At 40.0% G+C, this 23,868-nt stretch overlaps 1 protein-coding gene across 1 annotated transcript; it reads right to left on the bottom strand.

Moving 5' to 3' along the window:
• Positions 1 to 2,654: 2,654 nt before the first annotated feature.
• On the bottom strand, positions 2,655 to 23,868 carry MC5R (melanocortin 5 receptor). Its single transcript, XM_049620510.1, has 3 exons — positions 23,836 to 23,868; positions 23,542 to 23,606; positions 2,655 to 3,978 (listed from the first exon to the last, which is right to left on the bottom strand). The coding sequence occupies exon 3, from the start codon at positions 3,950 to 3,952 to the stop codon at positions 2,975 to 2,977; it is 978 nt and encodes a 325-aa protein (XP_049476467.1). The 5' UTR covers positions 3,953 to 3,978; positions 23,542 to 23,606; positions 23,836 to 23,868; the 3' UTR covers positions 2,655 to 2,974.

Here is a 23,868-nt window from a genome sequence, read left to right as displayed (position 1 = left end):
AGCCACATCTGGACCTGATGCAGAGACACTTTTTACCTTTTCAAAGTTATTCCTGCACCCCAAAACTCTGATATGCACCCCACATTCCACCAACAAAAATTGCCATTACAACCTAGAAGAGACAAGGCCTCATAAATTCACACTTATGTGCAGCATCTTGAATTATGGACAATGTTTCTATGTATCTTGAAATATTCACACTTTGAAATAATTTATGCCTCATAAGCAGAGGTGGACATTATCTAATGGCCACTGGTTTTAGCCTCATACTGAGTACTAATAGTTGATATCCCCAAACATGCTTATTTGTTTACTAAAAAAACAGATTTGGGGACAGTATATAATGTCAAGTTTACAATTTTGTTTTATTTTCAGGAGTTAAATCATTTGGAACTGAGAAATTGGTCATCCTACAGATGATAAATACTGTCAAGTACACTTCATCACCAATGAATGTACCTTCTCATTTTGCAGCAGTTACTGACAATTTGGCAGGAAGACCAAAAATACTCTGAATATCACACATCAGAATGACCAGTTAAAATGAGTGGTCTGGGTCCTTCCATTTTATTAACCATTTCTTTGAACACATATTTTTACATCATATAAAGTCCCTGCATAAGCAACAAAAGTTAATATATAATACCATACAACAGTTACACAGATTATTTTGGACGGGGGGGAGGGGGCAGTGGGACTTTGTGTTGGGATTCTAGGGATTGGCTTGTTTACAGATATTTACCATGTCACTATATACATGTATTCCTTCCAACTGAAGACACATCTCAATACTGGTTATTTCTGTCTCATTCATATAGATATTAAGACATTTGAGCATTTCCTTAAAGCATTTCCTTATAGAAAAGGTCAGACCTTGTTTGAAACCATGAAGCACCAGAGCAGAGAGTGAGCCTAACAAGTAACTGGGTTCCCAGGTGAAGTCAATGTAAACCTCTAGAGCCAAAGTTTGACTATACCCAAGGATCAGAGACCTAGTGACCTCAATTAGCACTCAGTGAATGCTACCAGGCAATCTGCTATTGAGCAGCAGATTAAGTACACATTTGTTTAGCAACAATAACAAACATCACCTGAGTGCCTACTCTGTACCAGAAACTGCTGCAGACAACAGGACCACAGAGATGAGCATATAGGCTGAGGAGCCAGCTTTCACAGAACCTAGGTTCCTGAGATGTCCCATGTAAAACATGGACTGTGGTTTCCCATCATAATTGCATACTGATCACTTACATTAATGGATACACACAAGATTGTTCAGTTAAAAGGACCAGAAACATTTGAAGAGCTAGCTGTCCCTTCACACCTCAGTTGTCAACAACCTGCTAATTTGCCATTTTCCTAAGCATTGGATGTTTTATGCACTTTCCTGCTTGTACCAGCACTGTTTTGTTTTGTTTTGTTTTGTTCTGTTTTCCTAGACTCTGAGCTGTCAAGGGTGGGGATCATGTCTATAAGTTATTTATGTGAGCCATACCCAAGAAGTTCCTCTGCCCCTGAGCTGTTGACAGCTCATCATTATGTGACCCTAATGGACCATAGCTTTATTTATACTATTTCCTTTATTGGGAACAGTCTAGACATGGATATCCAAAACAAAAGAGAAGATATTAATACCAAAAATATGAGAGCTGTAAGGACCAAGCTCTTCACTTCAGATAAGAACATTGCGACCCAGTGGTCAGAGACTTGCCCAACGTAACAGAACTGCTCTATGGCAAAGCAGGCCTCCTGGTTTCTGGGCCATTCCTCCAACCACTGACTGGTGCATCTTTCCCTAGTATTTATTCTATGTGCAACATTTCTTTAAAATAAATAATCAATCTTTATGGTGCTTCACAAGTTTTCAAAGTGTTCTCACATTTTTTCCATACAGTTCTCATGACCATCCTATGAGGTCAGCACAGATGTAGAATCTGAAATGAGATGATTATGGTAACATTGTCGGTTGGTGGCAAAGTTAAGACCTGAACTCAAATTTTCTCCCTCCATTCTACATTGGAAAAAACAAGACTCCCTGTGTTAAAGATAGGCACCTGACCTCCGGCTGCTGGAGTTAGATTGCAATGTGAAAAGAATATGGTGAGGGGGTTTCAGACTCCATGACAGATTCTGAGAAGTTCAAAGATAACTTGGCTATGGGCATGTGCTACATGCAGGATGGGGGCACCTAGAGTCCCTGACATGACCCCAAAACACTCATTTGGAAACCCTGGAGTGAATCAGAATAAGACAATTAAGAAAGGGTCACAGAGACTTTCACATTACATGAAGCAAGGTTTGTAGCATGAAGGTTTATGTCCAGGTAAGTGCAAAAACATGATTGACAGAGTGTAGGTAAGGAAATTCCATTCTTGGACAATTATGAACATAAGCCATAAAATCAAAAGTTCAGAAAAAGAGAGCTGTAGAGTCATCCTATAACAAATGAAATGGAAACGGAAATTTCAAATGCAAAGAATTTGACCACTCAATTCTGCCTTGAAAAGCATGCATGACTCCCACAAGCATCAAGCAAAATTATGAAACTGCTTCCATGGAAAGAAAGCAATCACACAGCCTTTCTTTCAGTTATAATTATAGTTTCAGTTATAGCTATTCCTCACACTGAGACCTGCACCAAGGATGTTTTATCTTCCCTGAGCACACACTTACTAGATGGAGGATAGATTGGACTACCAGAAATGGGTGGGAGCAGAAGAAAAAGTAAGAGGAAAACAGGACAGTAAAAAATTGTCACACCCCATTCCCAAATTTTAAAAGCAACATATGCATGTCTGACCTAACAACTGCCACAGGGGGAAAAAGTGAAGCACAAATTCAACAGAAAAAAAGAGAAACAGTTCTACACATTTTTGATTTCTAGTTTTCTGGCTTACTCCTTGGCTGTACCAACTGATTTTGTCATAAAGTAAATGAAGGATAAAAGAGAGCCACAGGGAGAAAAACTTTTTGTTTAATACCTGCCAAGGAACCTACAGGGTATTCTGAAGGTATGGCAACAAATAATCTCTTTAAAGGACTTCCTCATCTCCTGGCTGCGGAAGGCATATATCAGAGGATCAATCACAGAATTACACATGATGAGTATAAGGTACATATTAAAGTAAGACATAAAGCAAGAACAGTAGAGGTTCTGGGGGCAAGAAATCATCAAAATAAGATGGAGAAAGAACGGAGCCCAGCACACGATAAAAATGCCCAGCAGCATGGTCAGGGTGACAGCTCCTTTCATGCTGGTCATTTGCCGCACGGAGCTGTATCCACGGAGAGCTGCTATCCGCTTGACATGAGCCCTTGCCAGGAGGAACATGTGTATATATAGAGACGCCATGAGGAACAACATGGTAAAGAACATGGAGATGAGGCAAATGATGACATAAGTGGATTCATAGTAAATGATGAAAACAATGCCACAGCCTGTGCAAAAGGTCCAGATACATGCAATAATTACCCCAGAACGCTTCACTGTCATGATGTGGTGGTAGCGCAGAGCATAGAAGATGGTGACATACCTATCCACTGCAATGGCCAGCAAACTGCACATGGAGGCCACCACAGAAATGCAGATCATGGAGTCAAACACATTGTCAATGTGACGCACAAAGGCATCTGCTATCACCAGGTGCTTATTATTTATTAAATATATGGTAATGGTCTCCCAGGTGTTAGACATGCTCACCAGCATGTCAGCTACTGCTAAACTGCACACAAAGAAATACATGGGGGAGTGCAAGTTCTTGTTCTTCACTATGGCACCTATGACCAAGATGTTCTCCAAGAGGCTGATGAGACCCAGAGTCAGAAACACTTCCACAGCGATGCCCATCTCTTCACATGGGGAAGATTTGTTCTTGACATTTGGTCCTGAAAAGTTGCCTTCTGTGGCATTCAGGTTGAGATCCAAGAAAAGCACGTGAAATGAGGAATTCATTGCTCCTCTTCTTGGCAACAAATTTACTGTAAAACAGGTTTTTTTTAAATTTTTTAACATTTATTCATTTTTGAGAGACAGAGAGTAAGTGGGGGAGGGGCAGAGAGGGAGACACAGAATCAAGCAGGCTCCAGGCTCTGAACTGTCAGTACAGAGCCTGACTCAGGGCTCCAACTCACTGTGAGATCATGACCTGAGCTGAAGTCGGACACTTAACCGACTGAGCCACAGGTGCCCCTGTAAAACGGGTTTTAATCCATGATTCTGAGAGGTCAACAGTCCACCAAAGAAGTACAACAGCATGCCAAAAGCTAGCACAACCTAAGAATAAGGTTGAATAGGCTCAACACATTAGCACGAGGCTAGTGTGTCCCAGTCTGCCTGGAACCCTGGAATAGTGTCTCTCCAACATGCACACAGGCTTAGAATTTTCACCATCCTCCTCTGCCTTTGAGTTTCCATTCTTTCACATACCTCTTACTGGAATGACCAGACATCTCAGTGTGCCCAGAATGGTTTCACTTTTTATGCTTGTTGTTCTGGCACCCACGTTTGCTCTTAAAAGTGTACCAAACTCATAACCTACAAAGTCCCTTCCAGTCTGATTTTTACATTTCTGAGGCTATGGACTGCATTTTTCTCAAGCGAGCACAGATTTCTAAATGATATACAGGCCCACATTCTCTTAAGAGAGAAAAGACAGGTGTCTTGTCAACGTTTGTCCTCACACACTTCTAAAACCTGGTAGGACTCAGTCTCCCTAGTTGTAACTAGGACTAACTACTGTGATCTGTTAATCTGAGCATAATTACATATAAAAAGTTGCTGTCTTCAATACATAAATTTAGATTGCACATGTGTTAAAATTGGAGCTCACAGAATGCTGTTTTTAACTTTATAAATATTTTCCCTGACTTCTGCATTTGAAATTCCACAAAGTGTGATTAACAGATTTAAAATTCCCAGAAGCACAGTACAAAGAAACAAGGGATTTAAATTTGCCAAATCCTAGAGCAAGATACTTCACTCTTTTATTGCTCAGTTTCTCTCCCATGATTTATATTCACAAATGCCTTTGTCCTCCGAACTCAGACCACATCTAGGGAAAGAGTTAGAATTTCTGTCAGCATTCTCTTCTCATCATCGATACAAAGTAGGCATTGAACAGTAATCATTTGTTATTTATGTCTAATTCTATCTCAGAGATAATGACCAATTGTATTATTATGTTAAACATCATATCAGATTGTTTAAATAACCAGTTACCTGCCTCCTACATGTAGGTTAGACATGATTTTGCATTCCTTTCAAGGCAATTTTAATAGAAAGTTTGGCTATTTACCAGTGCTCCCTCGTGCTTCTTCTCTTGCACAGCAGCCCTTGGGCTCTTCACTGGAGATGCTAGCTCAGCCTGGGTACCTGGCATCCACAGGCTAAATGCCATCACCCTAGGATAGGATCTTCTGAACAAAGTGCTAAGGCAGCTTGAGCCTCAGTCACAGTTCCCTTGCCTTTATGCAGCCTAGCAGGCCCGCCTCTCTGTCGCCGCCTCCTCTAGATGAGAGTCTGTGCCTTCTCTCTTCTCAGTCAGGGGCTGAGCTACCACCTAGTGGTCAGAGACAGAGCATGCCCCTCCTGGTAGCTCTGGCCATTGGCCTTTGGAGCTCTGGTGACTTGCATAGAACGGTGTTCTCCTATTTGTGGATAATCTTTCCCCAAAAGTGCATTCGGATGTATTTTCTAGCTAGTTGTTCTTTTTGACATTGCTTCTTTTTCTTTTTCTCTTATGCACTGATGCAAATGCTGTCAGAAAGTGTGACAGCTCAGCTTCTCCGATCCCTGTTAAGTCCTTCTATCCAGGACAGCCAGTCCCAGGTGATGAGATTTTTGCAGTGATAGTGGGGGATCAGGAGCCAATGGACCAAGAAAGAATACTTGAAGACCTCTTTGGTGCAAAAATGTATTTTATTAAGGCATGGGACAGGACCTGCAGGCAGAAAGAGCTGCATCGGACCCTGTGGTTATATATTTGGGAGATGGGGGAGGTAAAGTCAAGGGGAAGTTTTCAATGGGATTTTCATATGCTAAGGAAGATTCACAAGATACTGGAGTCCTAGCTATTGTCAAGCTAAGGTTGTTTTTCCCTGTAGCAAAACATTAAATTAAGACAGTAGGGAGTTCCTGGAGAAACTTTTTACTCTGCCAGCCTCAAGTATCTACCAATGGGCTGCAGGTTATGAGGAAACTTAATTTTACCTGTCATTTCCTTCTTGCCTTTGTTCCCCATATCATGGAGGGGTGATGTTGGGACTCCAGGAAACTGAGTTTATAGGTTTCTGGAGATTAAGCTATTGATAAGATTGCCTTTTTCTTGTAATTTACTAAGATATTTGTAAACTGATGGAGACCCATGTCCTGTGTGACTGTGATCTCTGTCAGTTCGCCATTTGTTTTCTTTCCTTTCTTTGGCCTTGGGCAACCAAGAGTGCCTGAGGAATATCACAGACATCTCACCTAGCAGCAGGGGGTGGGAGGAGGCTGCCCTAGCTTGCACTTTTTCCTCAGCCGACCTGAGGCTCCCTTATCACTGAGAAACCAGAGTCTAGGAAGCCCTCAATTGTGACTCTGATTACACACCCCTTTGTTGGCTCAAGACTGTCTGCCACTAGAAAAAGAAGAAAATATACATTCCTCTGGCCAAATATCCTGGCTTTTGGCAATGGTTTCAAGACCTCTGCTACCTAAAACACTGACCTCTTCTCTCAAAAGGATCTTTATCACACAACCCAAGAGAAAGATGCACAAGTACTGCCAGGACAAGCCCAGTGCTGAAATGTTCAGGGCTGCTTTACTACCAGAAATGTGACTAGAGCTTCACACTTGATCAGACAACCTTTCCAACTGGGAATACAAGGCCACAAACTAAGTGGTCCAGTGACACTAGTGTCTTAGTGCCATTTTGAGAGCCATAGGATGGGATTTTGTGAAGAGATTTCTTTCGCTGAGAATAGTAGTGCTTGTTTCCACAAAGGGAATGGCTGACAAAACATAAGATTCAAGCATTCTCTATTTGTCCCTCATATTCTAGATCACAGAAGGCTGTTCAAAAGATCCTGGTTTCCCAACAAAATAGTAAAACTAGAGGTTTCTATTAAAGATAATTGTCTGGACTACATGGCATGGCTGTCTTTGATGATGGTCATATGTTATCTCTAAGCCTATGCGCAGATACTCAGTACATGAATTACCTTAATCCTTACCAGGAAGTCGGTCCTATTACCAATCTTGTTCCACAATGCATAGAGAGGTGACATGGCAAACTCAAGTTCCTGACACTGGCAGGAAGCACAGTTAGGCAAGAACCCTGGCAGTCTGAGTCCAGAGTCCAAGCAATTCCCCAGCTTGATGCCCAGTGCAAGGAACCCTGGTTATTACCAGACTTAATCTTTTATTTTTATTTATTTATTTTTTTGTGGAAAAAACTTTTTATTGTAAACGAGTTTTTCTGTGTGTTGTTCAACTACTATTCTTTATATTTTTTTATTTTTTGAAATATAATTTATTGTCAAATTGGTTTCCATACAACACCCAGTGCTCATCCCAACAAGAGCCCTCCTCCATGCCCATCACTCACTTTCCCCTCTCCCTCACCCCCAACCAATCCTCAGTTTGTCCTGAGTATTTAAGAGTCTCTTATGGTTTGCCACCTTCCCTCCCTGTAACTTTTTTTCCCCCTTTCCCTCCCTCATGGTATTCTGTTAAGTTTCTCAAGATCCACATGTGAGTGAAAACATATGGTATCTGTCTTTCTCTGCCTGGCTTATTTCCATTAGCATAATACCATCCACTTCCATCCACATTGCTGCAAATGGCCAGATTTCATTCTTTTTCATTACCAAGTAGTATTCCATTTATGTATAAACCACATCTTCTTTATCCATTCGTCAGTTGATGGAAAGTTAGGCTTTTTCCATAATTTGGCCATTGTTGGAAGTGCTGCTATAAACATTGGGGTACAAGTGCCCCTATGTATCAGCACTCCTGTATCCCTTGGGTAAATTCCCAGCAGTGTTATTGCTGGGTCATAGGGTAGTTCTATTTTTAATTTTTTGAGGAAACTCCACACTGTTTTCCAGAGTGGTTACACCAGTTTGCATTCCCACCAGCAGTGCAAGAGGGTTCCCGTTTCTTCACATCCTTGCCAGCCTCTATAGTTTCCTGATTTATTCTGTTACCCACTCTGACCAGCATTAGATGGTATCTGAGTGTGGTTTTGATTTGTATTTCCCTGATGATGAGTGATGCTGAGCATATTTTCATGTGCCTATTGGCCATCTGGATGTCTTCTTTGGAAAAGTGTCTATTCATGTCTTCTGCCCATTTCTTCACTGGATTATTTGTTTTTCTGGTGTGGAGTTCGGTGAGTTCTTTATAGATTTTTGGATACTAGTCCTTTATCCAATATGTCACTTGCAAATACCTTTCCCCATTCTGTCGATTGCCTTTTAGTTTTGTTGATTGTTTCCTTTGCAGTGCAGAAGCTTTGTATCTTGATGAGGTCCCAATAGTTCATTTTTGCTTTTAATTCCCTTGCTTTTGGAGGTGTGTCAACTAAGAAATTGCTGTGGCTGAGGCCTGCTTTCTCCTCTAGGGTTTTGATGGTTTCCTGTCTCATATTCAGGTCCTTCAGGTCCTTCAGGTCCTTCATCCATTTTGAGTTTATTTTTGTGTATGGTGTAAGAAAGTGGTCTAGTTTCATTCTTCTGCATGTTGCTGTCCAGTTCTCCCAGCACCATTTGTTAAAGAGACTTTTTTTCCATTGGATACTCTTTCCTGCTTTGTCAAAGATTAGTTGGCCATACATTTGTGGGTCCAATTCTGGGGTCTCTATTCTATTCCATCGGTCTATGTGTCTGTCTTTGTGCCAGTACCATACTGCCTTGATGATTACAGTTTGTAGTAGAGGCTAAAGTCTGGGATTGTGATGCCTCCTTCTTTGATTTTTATCTTCAATATTACTTTGCCTATTTGGGTTTTCTGTGGTTCCATACAAATTTCAGGATTGTTTATTCTAGCTTTGAGAAGAATGCTGGTGCAATTTTGATTGGGTTGCATTAAATGTGTAGATTGCTTTGGGTAGTACTGACATTTTAACAATATTTATTCTTCCAATCCATGGGCATGGGATGTTTTTCCCTTTCATTGTGTCTTCTTCAATTTCCTTCATAAGCTTTCTATAGTTTTCAGCATACCGATCTTTTATATATTTGGTTAAGTTTATTCTTAAGTATTTTATGGTTCTTAGTGCAATTGTGAATAGGATCAGTTTCTTCATTTCCCTTTCTGTTGCTTCATTATTGGTCTATAGGAATGCACCCGATTTCTGTACATTGATTTTATACCCTGCAACTTTGCTGAATTCATGTATCAGTTCTAGCAGCCTTTCAGTGGAGTCTTTCAGTTTTCCCATGTAGAGTATCCTGTCCTCTGCGAAAAGTGAAAGTGTGACTTTATCTTTGTTAATTTTGATGTCTTTTCATTTTGTTGTCTGATTGCTGATGCTAGGACTTCCAACACTATGTTTAACAACAGTGGTGAGAGTGGACATCCCTGTCGTGTTCCTGATCTCAGGAGGAAAGCTCTCAGGTTTTCCCTATTGAGGATGATATTAGCTGTGGGCTTTTCATAAATGGATTTTATGATGTTTAAGTATGTTCATTCTATCGCGACTTTCTTGAGGGTTTTTATTAAGAAAGGATGCTGTATTTTGTCAATGTTGTATTTTTCTGCATCTATTGACAGGATTATAAGGTTCTCATCTTTTCTTTTTTTAATGTGATCTATCACATTGATTGATTTGCAAACATTGAACCAACCCTGCAGTCCAGGAATGAATCCCACTTGATCATGGTGAATAATTCTTTTTATGTGCTGTTGAATTCAATTCGCTAGTATCTTATTGAGAATTTTTGCGTCCATATTCATCAGGGATATTGGCCTGTAGTTCCCTTTTTTTTTTTTTTCTGGGTCTCTGTCTGGTTTGGGAATCAAAGTAATGCTGGCTTCATAGAATGAGTCCAGAAGTTTTCCTCCCCTTTCTATTTTTTGGAATAGCTTGAGAAGGATAGGTATTAACTCTGCTTTAAGTGTCTGGTAGAATTCCCCAGGGGAGCCATCTGGTCCTGGACTCTTATTGTTGGGAGATTTTTGATAACTGATTCAATTTCTCCACTAGTTATGGGAATGTTCAAATTTTCTATTTCTTCCCATTTGAGTTTTGGTAGTGTGTGGGTGTTTAGGAATTTGTCCATTTCGTCCAGGTTATCCAGTTTGTTGGAATACAATTTTTCATAGTACTCCTTGATAATATTTCTGATAATTCTGATAATTACTCCTTGCTTATATTTCTGAGGGATTGGTTGTAATAAATCCATTTACATTCATGATTTTATCTACTTTGGTCCTCTCTCTTTTCTTTTTGAGAAGCCTGGCTAGAGGTTTCTACATTTTGGTTATGTTTTCAAAAAACCAACTCTTGGTTTCATTGATCTGTGCTAGTGTTTGTTTGTTTGTTTGGATTATGTGTTGTTTATTTCTGCTCTGATCTTTATTATTTCTCTTCTTCTGCTGGGTTTGCGGTTTCTTTGCTATTCTGCTTCTAGTTCCTTTAGGTGTGCTGTTAGATTTTGTTTTTGGTATTTTTCTTGTTTCTTGAGTTAGGCCTTGATTGCAATGTATTTTCATTTTCATTTGTTTCCATATTTTTTTAAAATTTCTTCTCTAATTGCTTGGTTTACCCATTCATTCTTTAGGATGTTCTTTAACCCCCATGCTTTTGGAGGTTTTCCAGAATTTTTCCTGTGGTTAATTACAAGTTTCATAGCATTGTGATCTGAAAATGTGCATGGTATGATCCTGATTCTTTTATATTTATTGAGGGCTGTTTTGTGACCCAGTATGTGATCTATCTTGGAGAATGTTTCATGTGCACTCGAGAAGAAAGTGTATTCTGCTGCTTTGGGGTGTAGAGTTCTAAATATCTGTCAAGCCCATCTGGTCCAGTGTATCCTTCAGGGCCATTGTTTCTTTACTGATTTTCTGTCTAGATGATCTTTCCATTGTTGTAAGTGGAGTATAAAAGTCCCCTGCAATTACCACATTCTTACCAATAAGATTGCTTATATTTGCAATTAATTTTTTTGTATATTTGGGGGCTCCTGTATCTGGCGGATAGACATTTATGTTAGCTCTTCCTGATGCATAGACCCTGTAATTATTATATAATGCCCTTCTTCATCTCTTGTTACAGCCTTTAATTTAAAGTCTAGTTTGTCTGATATGAGTATGGCTACTGCAGCTTTCTTTTGATTTCCAGTAGCATGGTAGGTATTTCTCCATCCCCTCCTTTCAATCTGAAGGGGTCCTCAGGTCTAAAATGGATCTCTTATAGACAGCAAATAGATGGGTCTCTTTTTTTATCCATTCTGATACCGTATGTCTTTTGATTGGAGCATTTAGTCCATTTACATTCAGTGTTATTATGGAAAGATACGGGTTTAGAGTCATTGTGTTATCTATAGGTTTCATGCTTGTAGTGATGTCTCTGGTACTTTGTGGTCCTTGAAACATTTCACTCACAGGGTCCCCCTTAGGATCTCTTGTAGGGCTGGTTTAGTGGTGATGAATTCCTTCAGTTTTTGTCTGTTTGGGAAAACCTTTATCTCTCCTTCTATTCTTAATGACAGGTTTGCTGGATAAAGGATTCTTGGCTGTATTTTTTTTTTTTTCTGTTCATCACATTGAAGATTTCCTGCCATTCCTTTCTGGGCTGCCAAGTTTCAGTAGATAGGTCTGCTGCTACTCTTATGTGTCTACCTTTGTAAGTTAGAGCCTGTTTATCCCTAGCTGCTTTCAGATTTTCCTCTTTATCTTTGTATTTTGCCAGTTTCACTATGATATGTCTTGCAGAAGATGGATTCAAGTTATGTCTGAAGGGAGTTCTCTGTGCCTCTTGGATTTCAGTGTCTGTTTCCTCCCAGATTGGAGTTCTCAGCTATGAAGTATACCTTCACCCCCTTTCTCTTCTTCTTCTTCTGGAATTGCTATGATACGGATATTGTTCTGTTTGATTGAATCACTTAGTTCTCTAATTCTCCCCTCGTGATCCTGGATTTTTTTTATCTCTATTTTTCTCAGCTTCATGTTTTTCCATAATTTTATCTTCTAATTCACCTATTCTTCCTTCTGCCTCTTCAATCTGCGCTGTTGCTGCCTCCACTTTATTTTGCACCTCATTTATAGCATTTTTAAATTCATCTTGATGATTTTTTAGTCCCTTTATCTCTACAACAATAGATTCTCTGCTATCTTCTAGGCCTTTTTTTCAAGCCCAGCTGTTGGTGATAAGCTTAGTAACCCCCTGGGCATAAAACAATGGGTTAACAAGGCATAAAGAAATACAAAGCCATAGAATGCTTACACCCAAGTTTGGGTAAACCTGATTGGCACTCCAACATATAAAGGGGTTGCAGAGACCCCAGGATAGAAAGGGAGTGGCAAAGGCACAAAATAGGAATGGGAGCAAAGGCTCCCAATACAAGGATATATTGAGGTAAGCAAGATCAGGCATGCAGGGCGAAAACGCCCCCCAATTTAGTACTATAACAGAAAATCTCCTCTCACAGGAGGAAAGTGCCAAGTTACATAAACTGGTGAATTGGACTATAGACCACTGCGCTGGATGTGAAGCAGCCCAGAGCAGAAATGGTTAACAAAAGAAAAGGTGTCTTGTTAACCCTAAGTTTATTCCCCCTATCTGCCTCATCCCCTAGCTAGCTAAGTTAAATAGACACAGCGCCTCCTGTCTGCCATTAATAGCCATCTGCCCATCTGCCCAGCACCAGGATTTTGTTTCACATTGACCCAAACCCCGAACACTGTACATCTTCAAAACTCCCCTTTTCCTTCATGTCCCCAAGTTAATGTTCCCAGTTTCTTTGTCTCTTTGTACACACTCATCACATTTGTAAGCCTTCTGATCTTAATAAATATGGGCAAAGGACTCTTATTCGGGACTCTTGTCTTTTCCCAGACATTAGCCATGTCTTGCTTTAATCCTATGTCCACTCTTTTGCTGCCAAAAGAGAACTTTAGACTTAGAGTCTACAACACCCAGTCATTAATTTTATGGCTATTATTCTAAATTCTTGTTAAGTTATGTTGTTTATACCTGTTTTGATCAATTCTTTAGCCGTCACTTCTTCCTTGAATTTCTTTTAAGGAGAATTCTTCTGTTTCGTCATTTTGGCTAGTTTTCTGTCCCTTATGAGTTTTAAAAGCTTGTTATGTGTTCTTCACTTGCAAGTACTGCCATATTAAAGGGTGTTCATACACTGTCCAGGGCCTAGCCCTTCAGGAGGTGTTTTTTTGGAGAGTGTTACTTGCTCTCTGTTGTTGTGACTTTAGTTTTTTATTTCCCTGCTCATAGTGATGCTTTGGACCCTTCACAAGGTATGCTTTGATTTGTTCCTTGAAGTAGCCCTGGAAAGGAAAACAAACAGACAGACAAACAGGAAACAAAAACACACTACAAACAAACAAACACACAAACAAATAAACAAAAACTAAAAAACTAAAAACAAAAGCAAAAAACCAGAAACAACAGCTACAAGAACAGGGTGGAGGTGGTGCTGATGGAAGAGCACATACAAAGAGAGAAATGACAGGGGCAAGGAAAAAGAAAAAATAAACATTAACCAGGCAGAGAGACTAAAAGGGTTAATTCAGAGAGAGAGAAAGGAAAATAAGGAAGGAGGCGGGGGAGGGGGGAACGAAGATAAAGTTACCCAGACAAACTATATGGCTTGATTACTCCAGAGAGAGAAAGGAAAGTAAAGAAGGAGGAGTGGAACATGTATCAAGAGAATGGATTAAATGTGTCTGTTTAAACAAACAAATAACCAGAGTACCCAGCCTAGAGGAGGAAAGAGATAAGAAGGAGAAATGGAAAGGAGAATATATCTATATAAGAAGAATTGTTCTAGAATTGATCCAGAAATGCAGCAGCGCTGGTCTGGAGAAGGGGTCCATCTGGTTCCACAGCGTCTATCCTGTTCCAGTAGATACACTGGCATGGAGGGGTGTGGTTTGATGCAGGCTGGTCCCGCCTCCATTGTGGGTCCATCGGACTGATCTCTGAGGCCCCGCCTTGGTGGTGATGGGGAGAAAAATGGCAACCTCCCAGTCTCTTCTCCACAACCCAGTGTCCCAAATCACTCCTTTGGAGCTATCATCACTGTGCCTTGAGAGCAGACGAGACTCCTGTGCCCCAGCGTTGGCTGGGACTTAAACTCCTGCTCTGTGCGCCCCAGTACTGGGGAAGTGCCTCTTGATGCTGTTGGATATGTGGTCCTAGCTGGTTTTGTTCTGTGCCACAACACTTCAGGGGAAGAGACTTGTTTCTTCTGCTGTGGACTGCACCACTGACCTACCACCAAACCCAGAGGTGGCTCCCCTCATCCCCAGGTGTGTGAATAGGGCAGCTGGCCTCAGTCCAAAGAAAGCCCTGCAGTAAGAGATGGGATCCCTCTCTGTCCCAGTCTGAGGTTTTTTCTCTTGTCCAGCTATAGTCCTATGCTTCCCCAGCCACTCTTTTCTTCCCTTTGTCTCTCCGCAGAAGGGGATCCCTCTCCTCTGTGCCTATGCAGTCCATTTTCTCCCCCCCCCACCCCCCAGTTCACAATCACCCACCTCTGGCCCATCAGGTTGTCCCAGTTTCTCCCTGGTAGACTCTGTCTCTTTTCCTCCCAGACTCTTGAGATTCAAAGTCCTTTGGCTTCAGCCCTTCTTTGTTTGAGAGACACTGGAAGTATGGATCCCCCTACTTCTCCGCCATGTTTGCCCCTCTCCAGGCTTAATCTTTTAAAATGCTATTGGATTTGCTTTGCAGGTTTTTTTTTTTTTTTTGTCTTTTCCCTGTCTTTATCAGATTTTGCTATTTAAGTTACCTTGGCTTTGTTAAATAAACTAGGAGACAGTTTTTCCCACTGTTTTCCAGAGGGGCTGCACCAATTTACATTCCCACCAACAGTGCACAAGGGGTCCCTTTTCTCCACATCCTTGCTGACACTTACTACCTCTTGTCTTTTTGGCAATAGTCATCCTAACAGGCATGAGATGATATCTCATTGTGGGTTAGATTTTCAGCAAACTCTTATTGTATATGATTGCTGTGCTGAGGTCCATGTTAAACGCCATCATGGGTCCAGCCAATGGGACTTAGAGTCCTGCTACAGAGACAAAACTTACCTGATTAAACACTGATAGAACAAAGAATAATTGCATAAATGTAGATTACAGTATTTTTAACTTCAAGGTTTATAAAACATTTTCCTGTATTAACTCACTTGATCCTCATAGCAACCCTGGGAGTTATTAATGTTATTGCCATTTTCATAGTTAGGGACTTTGGGGTTCAGAAAAGCTAAATGAATTTTCTGACATCACATGGTTAATAAGTGGTGGTACCAGCTGTTGAGGCCAGGTCTTCTTGCTCCCAAGCTCATGCCTGCATATACACACATTCCCCTGTTCATGTATGAACAATAGACAGTGGAGTCCTAAATATGCACCAGATTTCCTACATTTATTGAAACATTTATTGAAAACCTACCATGTTCTGCATGTCCAGATTCTCAGCAAATTCTCCCAGAAACCTGGGAGTCAATATACTTAGCACCATCTTACAGATGAGGAAACTGAAGCTCAGAGCAGTTGTGTGACTGACTCCAACTGATGATAAAATCAGGACCTGAATCCAGTTTTTAACCACAACTATGCTTAACACACAGTCTAGTGTCTTCAATCTTGTGACTTAGTCACATGCTATAGAGTAGGAAATTCAGGACTCCAGAAGCCAGCCAGAGAAGAGAAGAGGGAGGACTTGAGCAAAGTGGGTTAGAGGCAAATGGGCAGAGGTAGGTAGGTAAGGACAGCCATAGGTGGGAGCATAGTGTTCAAGGAAGCACTTCAGGGGGCATGAATGCACTGAGATTGGAGGAGTTGATTTCTTTGAGGATTGGGGGGAATTCCAGGTGACTGGAGCCTGAGGTGCTGGGGAGGAAGCAGAACCAGACCATGCCTTATTTTGTAGGTTGTGGTGAAAGCTTAGGACCTCATTCTAAGAGCAACAGGAAGCCTTGCAAGGTCCTAAGCAGATCAATACAGTCATAAGATGGAACAAGAGGAGCTCAAGAGTGAAGAAGGTTGCAAGTCAGTGGTAATGCCTCACAATAAGACAGATAGGTCCCTGGGCTGTGTCTCTATATCCACCCAGTATCCTGTGATTGGGCTGATTCTGCTTGGACCAAACTCTTTGCAGTAGCAGCAAAATTATAAAGTCATCCTGTAGACCCACCTGCACACCAAGACTGAAAACCAAAGATGGCCCTGAACAAAGAGACACTGGACAGTACAATGCGTATCATCACACCAACACTACCATGTTCCTTCTCAGGTAAGAAAGGGAGGACATGGAGTTTGGGGTTTGGTGTGGAGTTTGGGGCTTTTAAATTTTATTTGTTTGTTTTTACTGTTTTCAAGTTTGTTTTGTTCTGACCACCAGAAAGACATGGTCTCTGTAATGCCATGTCACATCATGTATGTGTATGTGTATGTATCTTGACTATGTAAGTCAAGACTCTGTAAGTCCTTGAGGAGGGTAAGTTTTAAAATCCTATGTATGTCTCAACTTTAAACCAGATTTAATAACCATCTTTGTATTTGGTATAAAGCTAAGGATCTTAGAGAAAAAACTGAATGGAGAAAGTTCTCCCCTTTTAGAAGCATATAAATCCTAATGAACAAACAACTCACTCAATGTGTGTGTAAGATACTGTATTGCTCACTGGAGGGGCATATAGAAATTTCTTAGGTCAACATTCAGATAATCATTAGGAAGTTAGCCACAAGATCTGAGAGGAAAGCCTCTGCCACTTTTTAAATCTTTTCTTACTGTTCTTGTGGCTACCTTGCCAATTTTTATTCAAGAAGTTTCTTCTATACTTCAGGCTTCCCAATAAAACTGTTTTGTTTTGTTTTGTTTTATAACATGATGCTCCCTCTACCCAAAATTCTTTCTTTCTCTCCTCCTTTGTCCACTAAATTCTTATTCATTCTTTTAGATCCAGGCCAGTACCTCCTGCTGAGAGTCTTTGCAAAGATATCCTTACAATGCAAGTGGCTGCCCCCTTCTGATCTCCCTGTATTATAATTATCTGTCTGACATCTTCCCTAGTAGATTATAGACTTCCTGGTTGCAGGACTCTCCTCCGTGGCCCCATAATCAGCATTAGCCTGACATTTCCCTTTCTTCTTCCCATTCAGGTGAACTCAGTGTGGCCTTGATTAACCATTAGCCACAGGATTCGTTGGAGACTAACCATGCGACCCAATTCAGGAAAACAAGAGGAAAGCAGACATTTCTCAGGGACTTCTGAGAAGGAATTTTATTTTCTATTGGTGGTAGCTACCACAAAAGGTGCACTCTATCTCCCCTGCTAAGTATGATTTAAAGCCCTAACTATGTAGTCCTATTAATAGTTAAATAATAGGACAGCCAACCCAAGGACAGCCAGCCTTAGGACTGAGCCTAACGGTAGGAGCCAAAACAGGATCTGATTGATGTTGACTGACCAGGTCCAGCCCTTCTTCAAGACCAACATTTTCAGGACTTTCAGTTACATGAGTTAATACATTATCTTCATTATTTAGATAAATTTGATTTGGCTTTCTTACATTTGCAACTAAAAGGATCCTACCATCCTGAAAATTCTATTGCACACTCTCTTTTGTCTTGACTATCCTACAGTAGCACAGAACATCTGAATTCTTACATAGCAACTCAAGGATTTTTCTGTTTTGACATTTTATAAAAGGTATAAGTACATTGATAGTTTCATAAATACAGTGATACAAACTCATTTATGGAAAAAAATCTTTTTCTCACATCAAGAAGACTGGGATTCCATCTAGCTCATTGACTATGTTTTCAACTAACCAATAAGCCCACTGATCAATGTAGACTGTTATGTTTTCATGAATCTCCAGAAAGTCCTTTTGTACATCTGCAAGCAGGAAAGTGCATTTTTTACAATATTCTCTGACTATTTAACAACTTCAACAGCTTTCAAGTTGAATAGCTTTCACTTTGTTCTCATTTTACATTGTGACTACTTTGAAAGGAAAGTAGAATTTCCTTCCTTTGAATTTATTATGAACATTTAAATCCAGTGCCACTTTCCATTAAATCACTATATAGTCCTTCCCTACATTTACCAACAAAGTGTACTCAAGATACTGGTCTCCTGCATTACAAAATTCTAGTCTAATGGAAAAATAATGTCTAGAAGACATTGGGGAAAAATACACATCATACATTTGACTAAGAGTCAGTTCTATTTCTCTACCACTTAAAAATCAGTCCTCAAGAAACAAGGAATACATTCCAATGGGGAAAGGAACAAGAGATAGCTGCAGTTCTCTCTACTTGTTCACTAGCTTACAGTGTCCCAAAATGGCCACTTCAAGCCCAGGCTGAATGACATGTCATCTCCAAGAAACACAATAAAATAATTCCTAGTTTATGAGTCAGTTATTGTCTCAATAATGCTACATAATAAAGCACACTAAAATACAGAGGCTTAAAATAAAAATAACCTATTTTCATGCTCACTTCAATTGCAGCCCCACCAGGCTACACCAGACATCAGGCTCCAAGACTTCAGACTAGAGGGTTTTTCAGTTCTGCTCAGTCCTTGCTCCACTGGCTACCATGAGTATCTCCCTACTTCATCCTGAGGTCAAGATGAAGGCACAGTGGTGACCTGGGCATGGCCTCCTACCACCAGAGAGTGTAAGAAACAAGTCAAAACATGCAAACATTAACAAGTCAAGACATGCAAACATAATTAATGCCTATGATTGTAACCCATCTGCTAATATTCCATTTGCCAAAGCAAATTGCATGGTCACGCTCAGCATCAGAATGTAGGGGAAAGAGAAATGGAGTAAATATTTGCTGAACAGTGATGTAGAATGTCATAACAAGTCTCTGTACTCAAATTCAAAACCTTATCAGATTGGCCCAGCACATAGATCATTGATCTAGCTATGGGCCAATCAGCCTTGGCCAGGTAGGTCTTCCCTTGATACAAGCTTGGCAGTAGGGCCCCACACCTTCCCACTAGGACTGGAGGGGGCATGCAGTACTCAGAAAGAGGATATACTCTAAGCAATGGCCATGAAGTGTTTCATTCACACTTTTGGTCACATCTGAAAAGGAGGGAAAGGTTTTGACCTTTGAAAGCCACACATTGAAGTTTCAGTGCGTGTGGCAGTATTACTTTGGCTGTAACCTGGAGAACAGTTGAAAGAATTATAATGTTTGAAAATATGTTTAATTTCTAAGAAATCAATGGTTTCAGGAATAAATAATAGAAAATTAATATAAATCTAAAAATATAGGACAAATTTAACATCAGCTTTCCTCCTCTGAGCATGGAAAGATGTGAAGAGGAGGTAAGTGATAAGAGAGAGAAAAATCAGGATGTGATGCTAAGAATATCTTTCCTCAGTTTTTACAGCAAGGTGGTCATTATTAAGATTTTACTTCTTGGTGGGGCACCTGGGTGGCTCAACCAATTAGGTATCAAACTCTTGATTTCAGCTAAGGTCATTATCTCATATAGGGCTCCATACTGGGCATGGAGTCTGCTTGGGATTCTTTCTCTCCCTCTCCCTCTGCCACTCCTCCATTCACATATGCTCTCTCTCAAAATAAATTAAAATTAAAATATATATATATTTTACCTGTTGGTTTTTGTTGTTATATATTTTATAAGTTTTTAGAAACTATGTTTATTAATTTGATGTTTTAGCCATGAACTCTCTTACAATTGCTATTGCAATAGATAATGTGAGCAATGACAATGAGCCAAAAGCATTCTGGATCCATTCTGTGGCTTGTGCTTTCCATTTTTGTGGGAATTCTTATGGAAAAAGATTTGTTAGGATCTTAGCTTTTGGACCCATCCTATCAAACATCATTTACTAAATACTGTACTGAACATAAATTAGTCCAAGGAGAGATATATAAAACTAAGGAAGAGTTTTCATAGTTTTCCATTTACTTCTTGAATTTCCTTATTTATCACACATAATCTAGTACATACATAAAACTGGTCTTGGCCTTTAAAAAACTTACACATAAATTAAAAAATTTACACATAAGGGAGGGGCGCCTGGGTGGCTCAGTCAGTTAAGCGTCCGACTTTGGTTCAGGTCATGATCTCATGGCTCATGGGTTCGGGCCCCACGTGGGGCTCTGTGCTGACAGCTCAGAGACTGAAGCCTGCTTGGGATTCTGTGTCTCTGTCTCTCTCTCTGGCCCTCCCCCACTCTCTCTGTCTCCCTCCCTCCCTCTCTCAAAAATAAATAAACATTAAAAAGTAAAAATAAATAAAAATAAAAATTTACACATAAGGAAAATCTAATGTGAAAAGACTTTGCTAAGTATATTTTTAGTTATTTTTTATGAGTGTGTCTTAGTCCTCTCAAGTCTCTATGGCTGCATATGGAAGGAAAAGAGCATCTACTCAAAAATACCTCTGTAAAAATCAATTACTGTCTCATCTCACTTAAAATCAGCTTTTTTCTTTTCTAAATTGTGCCTCTATCCAATTGACATGTTTTCTAGGAATAAAAATGAAATCAATTTAAAAAATAATTAAGTAACAAAATCAATCCAAATCCACTGTCAAAAACCTTTTTTGATCCACTCTCAATGTGTAAGTCAAGAAATTTTACATTACTACTAGAGTTTAAGCAGACTCTATCACCCCCTTGAAAGACTTTGCTTAAGGATATGTTCCAAATAATAAAAGATAAGGGCAATATCATAAAGATGTTCATTGAAGAATTATTCATAATACCAAAAAGAAGCAATAAGATAATGACTAATTGAATCATTGTGTGTCTACTGACAGAAATATTACCCTGTCATTAAAAATTTGGAAAATCATTAATCAGTTTTAAAATGTTTATAATATAATAAGATTCAAAGGTACATAATGATTATAATCATGTTAAAATATTTATGCATTTGGACAAAGACTAGGAGGAAATATACAAAAATAAAAATGGACTAGGGTACTGGGCTCAGCAATGATTTGTTTTTTTCTTAATTTCCCAAGCTTTGAATGTATTTATTTTATCATGCCTGATCTGGAGCATCTGATGAGGTTTGACATCAATCAGTGCAAAGCAGTTCCAGGATGACCTCCAGAGGACTAGACAGCACATACTAAATGCTTCGTGACACATCCATATGGTGGAATGTTATGAAGACAGTTTTTAAAATGATTTGGAAAAATATTTAATAGCAAAGAGAAATGTTGATAGTATATGGTTAAATGCATGATCTCAATTTTATTTGGGCAAATACATGATTAACTGATTGAATATATACCAGCACTGTTACCTCTGATGAGTTAACAATTCCAAATGAGTTTTATTTTCTTCTGTGTCTTTTTCTCTAGTTTCCAGATTTTCTATAGTGAAGGTATTTTATATTTGTAATTATAAACTACAAATGTTATTTTTATTTATTTTTTTATTTTAGAGAGAGAGTGAGTGTGTGAGCAGGGGAATGGGGCAGAGGGGAGGAGAGAGAGAATCTTAAGCAGTCTCCATGCTCAATGCAGAGCCCAACGTGGAGCTGGGTCCCACAACCCTGGGATCAAGACCTGAGCCAAATTTAAGAGCCAGACCCTTAACCCACTGAGTCATCCAGGCACCCCAGTATTTTTAAAATAAAAATGTTGCATCTCACCTCAAACCATCAATATAATTAACCTTTTATAACTCTCTGATCCAACCCAATCCCTCTGGCCTGACTTCTATCTGACTCAAATTTGCCAGTTTTCACTTTGCTAACACCAGTTTTTGTTTTGGAAATATAAGCCCCTCCTGATGCGATTATTCCTCCTGGATTCTAGCACCATTTAACCTCAACCCTGTTGCAATACACATGCTTTGGACTCTGCTTTAGCTCTAAATCTTCCCTGATTTCTGCTGGTATCAACTGAGGCTGGGATTTTCCCTTGGTTCCTTAATTGATTCCTGGGCAGACTGGCAGACTGGCCCTCAGAGGCCTGACTCAGATGACTCTTTGCTGCCCTCTCCTGATCACAGATGGCACTACTTAGGCAGCCCCATGAAAGTCTAAATCTCCCAAATATTCAGACAAAACCTGGAAGTTAGGAAGAAGAGTTCTAGCATTCATTTTCTGAGAACCTTCTATTCTATCTTAAACAAAGGAGGTAACAAAGTAGCTGAACAAAAAGCATGTTGCATTCCTGGCAAGTTGGGAGTCTAATTTTCCCTAATAAAATTATTATTCATCACTATTTCACCTAAGACTGGTACATTCAGAACTTTAGGGATTAGTGGAAGTGCAACTTTCAGGACCCAATAATTGTTCTAAGAGTTAAATTTCACAAATTGAATCATATATGGATTTCATAGTCTCTGTCCTAACCCTGAAATCTAAATACTTGAAGTCTATCTGCAGATGTAAGAATGTTAAGTACAGATTCTACTGAAAGTAAAGCTCAGGAACTATTTTTAAAACTCTGAATGTGTGACACTAGGAGATCTTAAGCTCTCACAGGCACTATTTCGTCCAGTCTTTTCCAGTGTGGTTCTTAAAGACTAGAGAATGAGATGGAAATCAAATCCACTGATGCATTAGCTTTGGTATAGGAATCTTCCACAGCAGCACTTAAATTTTCTTGCTTAGGAGTTTGGGGGTTTTCATCCTTTATCCTTCCCTATAGATTCTGGACTGTGTTCAGGGATCCATTCCCCCCACCCACTGCCTACCACATTCCTTAGAGGAAGCTGTCTCCCTACCATACCCAGTCCCAGGAGTGGGCCTCATGGTTTTGCTAATTCTAGTCAATAAAATAGGAGAAGAATCTGCTGAAGGGCTTCTAAGAGAGCTACAAAACAACAACAGCAACAAAACAAAACAGGGTTCTTCTTTCTTTGGGAGGCAGCATCAAGTGTGCATGAAACTCTGGGACTGCTGAAGCAACTTTTAGTAAGCATGAAGGTGAGGTCTTCGTTGTGTATGGTAGAAGAGAGAGACAGAAACAACCTGGGAATTTGATTAGCCTCTGAGTCAACCAACTCTAAACCTATTCCACTACTGGACAACTTGTATAGGAGATCATTAATTTCTTGTTCTTAAGCTAGCCTGAGCCAAGGTTCCTTTGGCTTGCAGTGGAATTCATTGTAAATGGCATAGCTCTCTTCCCAAGTTGCTAATGTTCCTGTGTTCTTCAAGATGTGCATGGTTTTTACCATTGTGACAGTGCACGACTATGTTGTGAATGAGCAAAGACAATCATTCACAAAAAAGCTGCCATGCAAAAAAGCCCCTGGGAAGAGCTGATTCCCACTATCTTAGTCAGCATCCACAGCACCCATAGGCTGTTACTTTTGTTCAGTGCTTCAAAGTTTGCACTTACCTATAAAGCTAGGAAAAAGCACCCTCTGCAGATATCTGTGGTGGGAGCCATTAAAAATCTCAGGAGGGGCGCCTGGGTGGCGCAGTCGGCTAGGCTTCCGACTTCAGCCAGGTCACGATCTCGCGGTCTGTGAGTTCGAGCCCCGCGTCGGGCTCTGGGCTGATGGTTCGGAGCCTGTTTCCGATTCTGTGTCTCCCTCTCTCTCTGCCCCTCCCCCGTTCATGCTCTGTCTCTCTCTGTCCCAAAAATAAATTAAAAACGTTGAAAAAAAATAAAAAAAAAAAAATCTCAGGAAACTGCTCCAACTTCTGGAATCTTCTGAAGTCT

Source organism: Panthera uncia (assembly GCF_023721935.1).
Source record: "Panthera uncia isolate 11264 chromosome D3 unlocalized genomic scaffold, Puncia_PCG_1.0 HiC_scaffold_8, whole genome shotgun sequence".
Taxonomy (NCBI): domain Eukaryota; kingdom Metazoa; phylum Chordata; class Mammalia; order Carnivora; family Felidae; genus Panthera; species Panthera uncia.
This window is presented reverse-complemented; position numbering and strand designations above follow the sequence as displayed.